General features: G+C 32.1%; 1 protein-coding gene and 1 long non-coding RNA gene across 3 annotated transcripts; one reads left to right on the forward strand and one right to left on the reverse strand.

Annotated features, from left to right (window-relative positions):
• Nucleotides 1–511: 511 nt before the first annotated feature.
• Nucleotides 512–3,525, forward strand: LOC107846934 (pectin acetylesterase 11). 2 transcript variants are annotated; one of them, XM_016691205.2, is made up of 13 exons: nt 512–705; nt 862–988; nt 1,091–1,173; nt 1,309–1,438; nt 1,529–1,608; nt 1,692–1,778; nt 1,879–2,003; nt 2,113–2,173; nt 2,268–2,321; nt 2,407–2,484; nt 2,585–2,690; nt 2,798–2,943; nt 3,094–3,525. In XM_016691205.2, exons 2-13 carry the CDS (start codon nt 892–894, stop codon nt 3,196–3,198), a joined length of 1,152 nt encoding a protein of 383 aa, XP_016546691.2. In that variant the 5' UTR covers nt 512–705; nt 862–891; the 3' UTR covers nt 3,199–3,525. The 2 variants fall into 2 exon arrangements, with proteins under 2 accessions (XP_016546691.2, XP_016546693.2); XM_016691207.2 differs by lacking the exon at nt 2,407–2,484 and having other exon boundaries at nt 549–705.
• Nucleotides 3,526–3,834: 309 nt separating this feature from the next.
• LOC107847292 lies at nt 3,835–4,738 on the reverse strand. The gene is made up of 2 exons (XR_001667400.2): nt 4,689–4,738; nt 3,835–4,233 (listed from the first exon to the last, which is right to left on the reverse strand). It is a non-coding gene; the product is annotated as an uncharacterized LOC107847292 (long non-coding RNA).
• Between the last annotated feature and the right edge of the window lie 3,974 nt (nt 4,739–8,712).

Genomic DNA, 8,712 nt, shown 5'->3' on the forward strand with positions numbered 1-8,712 from the left:
TGCCCCATTGCATAGAAATAAAAAAATAAAATTGAAAAATAAAGGTCAGGATGGTCGAAAATAAAATTCCCGAAGATAGGAAGCTCAAAATAATTCTAAGTCCTTTTTTGCACTTAGAAAAATTCTAGTCTACAGCTCTTTAGGCATACTACTAGAAGCTAATACCTGCACAACTTTTGCGGGGCGTTACAGTAAATTTGGTGACGGTAGTCAATATCCACTTTTGACTCACCTAAATTCACGAATCACGCCTAATAATTTTACTTTGAGGATATAAGTGCTCTTTCTATTTCGAGGAGCTGAACTGCACTGATAATACTTGAATTTTATATTTAAAGAATAGTGAACACATGTGATGTGGCAATAAATTGTGTGATTAGTGAACACATGTGATGTAGCAATAAATTGTGTGATTATGAAAGGAAACCATTTACTAATTATAATCAAGACCAGACAATTTTAGAAAGTCTATTATAAAGAGGGGCTGATGTACAAAATTTAATTTTTTGAGTAAAAGAAAATACTAGCAGTGTAGTGAAGGTTATATTTTTTTTTATAAATAGAGGTAAAGTATTACCTTCTCATTCACATCTATCTTTACAGTATATACCCACATGCATTTGTCTAGCTTTCTCCCTCCCTCTAACTAAAACCTCCTTTCTTCACGCCCCTTTTAAGAAAAACAACCTAAGTTTCTTACAACATGTAATTCTTATTTCATACTTCTTCTTTCTATCTGTTTATATTTGTTTCATTTATAATTAGCAATTGTCTTTCTTTTTGTTGTTTAAATTAAAATAGAACTTGGTAATGATGCCTTGTGTATATATAATTTACACGTACTTGTTTTGTTTGCTGTAGGATGACAACATTTATGTTGGCTTTGGTAGCATGTCTCGCAGTATATTGTACAACTCGTGTTCTCGGGGCAAAGGACGATTTCTATGTCAATATCACATACTCGAAAGCGCAACTGCCCAAGGCGCAGGTAATGTCTAGCTAGATAGTTGTACATAAATATGTACCATATTGTTAATTCATCAAAGAACATTAATCAAATACTCCATATTCGTTTGTGTTTTGTGAACAGTATGCCTGGATGGAAGTCCACCAGCATATCATCTAGATAGGGGACATGGTACCGGACTTCACAACTGGATTATCAATTTGGATGTTAGTTGCCTAATTAATTTCTTCTTTTTAATTATTGTTATTGTTATTACTAATTAGTTTCACATTTAACACAAATTAGTCTCCTAATTAAAGCCTTTAGTAACCCCGGAGAAATAATACATTCTACAATTATAGGGAGGCGGTTGGTGCAGCAGTATTCCAGATTGCCTTGATCGTTCAACGTACTTCTTAGGTGGTTCCGATCATATGGGTCAACAGGGTCTTTTTGACGGGATACTTCATAATACTTCCATAAAAAATCCTGGTGAAGCTCATGATATACGCACAATTATCTTGCTATTTTCTTTAAATTTTGCCCACTTCTTCTAACTCTAAACAATATTGGAATTGGCAGAGTTTAACAATTGGAACAGGGTGAGAGTGAAGTATTGTGATGGTTCATCTTTCACCGGTGATGTTGAACAAGTTGACCGCGTAAGAATTTAAATACTAGTACTATACTACATTTATATGTCTCTCATGTATGTATACTGATAAATAATATCACTGGTGATTAGGAGAACAAGCTGTATTTTAGAGGGGCAAGAATATTTAAGGCTATTATGGAAGATCTATGGAGCAAAGGAATGAAAAATGCTGAAAATGTAAGAACTCATTTCATATTTCATAATTACGCGTCACAAATATACTTTATAGAAAAGAATTCTGCTTGGTTAAATCTGGAAAAACAAAATGCAACGTCAGGCAATTCTATCAGGAACATCAGCAGGAGGATTGGCAACAATCTTGAATTGCGACAAGTTCAAATGCCTCTTTACAAAGGATGCCAGAGTAAAGTGTGTTGCAGATGCTGGCTTCTTCATCAATGGATCAGCTCTTCTTATATGTGAAATTAAGAAAATGAAAAAAGATAGTCTTCAGCATCTATTAATTAAGTTTATTAGGGTGATCCTCTTGACATGTTCATGATTAATGCAGAAAGACAATCTATGGTACTTCATATATTCAAGAGATGTTTCGGAAAATCGTTAACCTACATGTGAGGCACATCTTCTTTTTTTGATTTAGCGAATTTGGTAGGCTGAAGAAGTAGATGCAAGTTGAATTCTTTTTCCCCTTTAATTTGTTCTCAGGGATCAACTAAGAATTTGCCATCTCCTTGCACGTCTGTAATGAAGCCAAGTTTGGTAAGAGTTTAAGCTTTGAAAATAAAAACAGTACCTTTAATTATATGTTATTAACATTATTTTTCCTTTATTCTATATGGTGCAGTGCTTTTTTCCTCAGAATGTTATTCCATACATTCAGACTCCACTATTCATAATCAATTCAATTTATGATTACTGGCAGGTCAAGAAAAGGATGCTAATTTCTCAGTTTTAAGGATTTGAATTCTTTAATTTCTTTAATTTCATTAGCTTCTATTAATCTAAAAGAAATTTAACTCTAGATCAATAACACTTTGGTTCCTGTACACCTTGATCCTCAACATGCATGGAAGGATTGCACGGAACAGATAAATAATTGCACATTTAGTCAGCGTATAGTTATTCAAGGTTAGAATTTATGTAGTGATTAACTAGTGTATACCTTCCAATTACACATATACAATGGCTTTTCTTCTCCTTTAATTCCTTTAATTTTAATTTATTTTTTAATATAGCTTTTGGAATGGAGTTCTTGAAGACATTTGAGAAACTACCCCCTTCTTTTACGAGGGGTTATTATCTCACATCTTGTTTTTCTCATGGCGATCTTTATAAATCGGCGTACTGGTTCAGTGCTAGCTCTCCAAGACTACTTAATAAGGTATTATGTTTTGGTTTTAGTTTAAGTTTAGTCGTACAAATATTCATACAAACAGTAATTTTTATTTTTGTATATTATCATGTACCTATCATTCTTAATTTTGATGAGTTCATACAAGATTTTGATTATTTATTATATTTATTCATGCAGACAATCGCTGAAGCTGTTGCGGATTGGTACTTTGAGAGAGAAAGATTTCAATTTATAGACCCTTACCCTTGTGCTAAAGATTGCAAGTTGTCAAAAGGTAGTTAAATTCTATAATGAATAGGCTTGCATTTGCTGTACCTGCTGCTTAATTATGTTGCGAGTAGCTAACCTTTGGACTAGACGAAGCTTTAATGTGCTACACATGAGTCATATCAGATTTTAGTAAATAAATTTCTTATGTGCCTAGTCTTTGTTTAAGCTTTTCTAGTTTTCTATAGATATGTGAGGCCTTGTCAGGAAGCAACTTATCCATGTCATGTGAAAGTCTTCATAGAGTGATGAGTTTAGAGTGCTCAATGATGTAAACTTGACAAATCTTTCTATATTATTGGATATTACATTGTTTATTTAAATGAATACTTGTGACTAGAATTTCTTTCTTCTTAAAATAACTTTGCTTGTACTGTAAATTTATCTCATTTCTTCTGCATATGTTATGAGTAATTCATTTAGTTGGTTTGCTTGGACAAATTAAGATATCAAATGCCGGTCTTGTCTAGCCCCAGGACCGGGCCATGGCATATCATGAGCAAGAATTTAAATATTCAATCCGAAATCTTAAAATATTGAGTATAATATTCATGCTTATTAAATAACCCTTTGAAATTCTAATATATTTCTAATTAGGAATAGGTATATCCTCTGTTACTAGTATATTAAGGCAATAAATTAGAGAATCAATTAGAACATTAAATTAATGTATACTTATTTTCATGAGAAAATAATAAAGATGCAAATTACATTAAAATGAGTGACCGTAGTCTAGAAATTTTAAAGAATCGCATTCTAAAACAGGTTCTGAAAAGGATGTTTTATCAACGGTCTCATCATATGAATCCTTAACGGGACATTGAAAGTCTGTATATAAATCCTCACGACATAGTCGTGCGGCCTCCGGCGTAGGCAAACCATTATGTTCAATGACCCACTGATCAATACACAAGCAGAAACAACTTTGTTCTACTGATGGAGGGTAAATTTTGCAACTCATGGCTAAAGTCGTAGACAATATCGAGTAAAATACATAAATCAACTTTAATAACATCATCTGATCACAAACTATCATTTTGTTCATATTTCCTGCAAAGACACGCAACTATCCAGTATCATTAAAGTGTTTCATAAACACAATTTTTTTTTTAAAAAAAAAAAAAAAAACACTTGTGTAAACTAGTAATATTATTCTATTAAAAGAAAGTTCACTCGTCTATATATTCACATCCAATTCATGATCTTTGGATACATAAATTGATTATTAAATGTAGGTAAATGGTAAGTCTAAAATGCAGGTGCTTGCTTCTCACAAAGTTAAAGATCTTTCTTATTTGGCCTTTTTAAAAAAGTTTAGATGCACAATTAAAATAACTAACATAATGATTTTGCTAGCTATTGCATCTCTGTGGTACACTTTGGTATATATTAGATGCCTCTTCTCGATAATGACAACTGAAAAGTATATTTAAAATACAGAAACATAAATATTAAGAAACCAAGAAATGCACAAAAATGAGAAGCTTTTAGAAAATCTTACTCACCTTTCTTGTAATATCACAATAATAATGTTTTGAACTTACCTTTTGCAAAGACAATGTTGTAGCGTATATATACAAAGAAACAATTGATAGAAGAATTAGATATTTAATGCACTTCATGGATGAATAACTATTTTGTTAATTTAAATTAAGGATGGAAGAAACTCTTTCTTTGAATCATTTATTTGGTCCAATGGTTTCAAAAGGGACATTAATGAAGTACATTGAATCATTTATTTGGTCCAATGGTTTGAAAAGGACATTAATGAAGCACCAGTAATATGAGGAACGGAAATCTATCTAAAAGTTGTAAAACGCTCCAATACGTGACTCAACTATTAGAAATGACTCATTTATGTCATCCATTAAAAGTTATGCTTGTTCATGTCATTGCCGTTATAAAACCAGTTCATCCATGCCATTATTTTTTAACGGTGGTTTTCTAAAAAACTGCTTTGCCACGTAGTCTCTTATTAGAGGTCCACGTCATTTTTTTAATTTTTAAATTTTATTTTTTTTAGTTTTGATCCATTATGAAGAATTCACTCACACTCAATCTATTACCTTAACCCACTTTAATATTACACTTAATTTTAACCCATCATTTAATCTTCGAACATGAAATTTACACACTTAAATACTTCGTTTAAAATAATATAGGTTAGAATAATTAATAATTTAAAATGACAAATGAATAAATTGTGATTAAAAATTAATTTGTTTTGACTCTTGAAATTCAAATATTATCACATAATTTAGGACGAAAAGAATACCATATACATGAAGGACCACAACTTTTAGTTAAGAAGAATACCTAAAAATCCTTCTACATTTGGATTATAAGTTGTATAATTGAATTATTGGTAGTCTTAATTATTTTGTGGACTTGGCTATTTGGTAGACTTTATACTCTTTAACGTGGACGAGATGTAGATCATAATTTATTTTTAGGCGTGTTAGAGTTTAAAAAAATATAAAATAAATAAAAGATCACCATCTAGGTACGCAGGGTGTTTTCAGTCCACATATTTTTGCGTGTTGTTTGGTACCTACTCACACAGACACTATTTATGTGTATATTAATGGATCTTTAATGTGTATATTAAAGAATCCTCCCACGCAGAAAAAAGTTATGCCCTACATCTCGTCCGCGTTAAAGAGTATAAAAGCTACCAAATAGCCAAATTCAAGAAATAATTAAGATAACCAATAATTCAATCATACAACTTATAATGCAAATTTAGAAGAGATTTTTAGGTATTCTTCCTAATTAAAAGTTATGGTCCTTCATTTATGTGGTATTCTCTTCGTCCTAAATTATGTGATGATGTTCAGATTTCGAGAGTCAAAACAAATTATTTTTAAATAACAATTTATTCATTTACCATTTTAAATTATTAAGTATTCTAACCTATATTATTTTATACGTAGTATTCAAGTGTGTAAATTTCATGTTCGAAGACTAAATAATTATATATATGTTTAAATCTAGGATCAAAATTAAGAGTAATATTAAAGTGGGTTAAGGTGATAGGTTGGGTGTGGGTGAATTTTTCTTAATGGATCAAAACTAAAAAAAAAATTAAAAAAATGGCGTGGACCTCTAATAAGAGGTCACGTGGCACAGTAGTTTTTTAGAAAACCACCGTTAAAAGTAATGACATGGATGGACTGATTTTATAACGGCGATGGCATGTATGAGCCGAACTTTTAAGGGATGGCATAAATGAGTCATTTCTGATAGTTCAGTGATATATTTGAGTCTTTTTCCTATTTTTAATAATATTTGTTCAGTTTGAAAATGTTGGGAATAAATCCCGCCACGAAAATAATACAATGATAATAAGGAGCAATAAATATGACAGCGCTAATACGGTTGATCAACAAGAATAATGAGAACAATAATGGCACCAAGATTTTATGTGGAAACCCTTCTAAATAAGGAAAAAAATCACGGACCAAGAGGAGCAACTGATATTACTACAGTAAAGATTTTTACGCCGTAGTCACAAATACAATATTCAAGTTGACTACTAAATACTCAAAAGAAATAACCCTCTTTTGACTCTCACCTTACAAAAATACTTAATAAGGAATTTTATATCGTAGTCGAAGTGACTACCAAACCTTATTAAAAATATTGCTCACTCTATTTTTTTCTTCATAGTCTATTTTTATCCCAATCTGTGAAATACCTCACCGCTCTACATTGTTTTTCCCTCTTTGGTGGTGTATTTTTCTGGTTGGTATAGGCAATTTCTGCCTATTTCACGTATGCCATGATCTCAACTTTGCTGCCAATTTTGAAAATTGTAGCAGCCAAAGTTGAGCAAATTTTAGGCTATCAAGTTTGAAGCAGCCAATTAAGACTCGCAAGGGATGGAACCATCAAATCTCCCCCTCCAATTCTATGCATCTGAAGAAGGTATTTCGGTCCTCTTAGAGAGAGCTCATGCCGACCTTTATCAGCATATTCGCAGGTTGCTCCCCCTCAAATCAAGACCACACCACATGTGACCTCTATTTCAGCGATAATCCATTTGATTTCGCTAACCTCTTGTACCCTCACTACCAACCAGTGGGACACACCGCTCGACCACCATTTATTAAGAAGACTTTCAATACAAGGCATGATAGGTAACTTCACATGATCTGTCAAACAGATCTTGTACTGCCGTTATCATGGCTAACCATCTTATACAGCCACTATCAACTAGTAGGACATGCTGCCTGACCACAACTCGCCAGGAAGATTTTCGACACAAGACACCACCTGCAGATTTTCAGTCTTATTGTCACACCGGAAACTTCTCTCACAAAATGCAGTCCACTACTCCGACACACCCGAACCTGGACTCTGATACCACTTGTTGCGAAAAATGGATAAATTTTTCCACTACAACAGAACAACAAGCTTTGATACCAATTATTGGGAATAAATCCCTCCACGAAAACAATACAACGATAATAAGGAGCAATAAATATGACTGCGCTAATACTATTGATCAACAAGAATAATGAGAGCAATAATGACACCAAGATTTTATGTGGAAATCCTTCTAAATAAGGAAAAAAACCACGAACCAAGAGGAGCAACTCATATTACTATAGTAAGAATTTTTACGCTATAATCACAAATACAATATTCAAGTTGACTACTAAACACTCAAAAGAAATAACCCTTTTTTGACTCCCACCTTACAAAAATACCTAGTAAGAAATTTTATACCGTAATCAAAGTGACTATCACATCTTACTAAAAATATTGCTCACTCTATTTTTTCTTCATAATTTATTTTTATCCCAATCTGTAAAATACCTCACCGCTCTACATTATTTTTCCCTCTTTGGTGGTGTATTTTTCTGGTTGGTGTTGAACAAAGGAGTAGAGGAGCTCCTTTTATAGGCAATTTCTGCCCATTTCACGTATGCCATGATCTCAACTTTGCTGCGTCACAGCCAAAGTTGAGCAAAGTTTAGGTTGTCAAGTTTGAAGCAGCCAATTAAGACTTGCATGGGATGGACCCATCAGAAAGATCATATTTTCTCGATTTGTGTTCATTTATTTTTATTTTAATTATAATCATCTAATATATTTTTTAAGATATTAATTTATTATATTTAAAAATTGATATAGTTAAATTAAACCTATTATTTAGGATGTGTTAGATCAATAGTGAAAAAATGAACTGCCGGAGTAATGACTAGAAGTGACATGCTTACGTTATTCATCCACTTTCTCTTAATTTTGCTTTTCATCCACTCACTCTTCTATATTTATTAAACAAATTGACTCGATGAACCCTTGTACTATGCTCATTTTGTAGTGTGGATACTCCTACTTACATATTTATAATTTGTACCCCTCAACTCAATAAAATTTAACATTTTAAATCCTTTAATCGTTGACCTTATCTATGTGGCACTAAAATTGCTGACTATGATATGAAATCTGTAGTCACGCATGTATGAGCAAGTGAAGTAATATATTTATATTAAAATTAAAAAAATTAAAAAGGCAGTCAAC

The sequence above is a fragment of the Capsicum annuum genome, chromosome 11 (genome assembly GCF_002878395.1).
Source record: "Capsicum annuum cultivar UCD-10X-F1 chromosome 11, UCD10Xv1.1, whole genome shotgun sequence".
NCBI classification, from domain to species: domain Eukaryota; kingdom Viridiplantae; phylum Streptophyta; class Magnoliopsida; order Solanales; family Solanaceae; genus Capsicum; species Capsicum annuum.

What these genes read in the sequence shown, in the direction of transcription:
- LOC107846934 (XM_016691205.2), top strand. Translation starts at nt 892, where the DNA reads ATGTCTCGCAGTATATTGTACAACTCGTGTTCTCGGGGCAAAGGACGA. An exon ending in CGCAACTGCCCAAGGCGCAG is followed by an intron (nt 989 to 1,090) that starts GTAATGTCTAGC and finishes TTTTGTGAACAG; the next exon opens with TATGCCTGGATGGAAGTCCA. An exon ending in TACTTCCATAAAAAATCCTG is followed by an intron (nt 1,439 to 1,528) that starts GTGAAGCTCATG and finishes TGGAATTGGCAG; the next exon opens with AGTTTAACAATTGGAACAGG.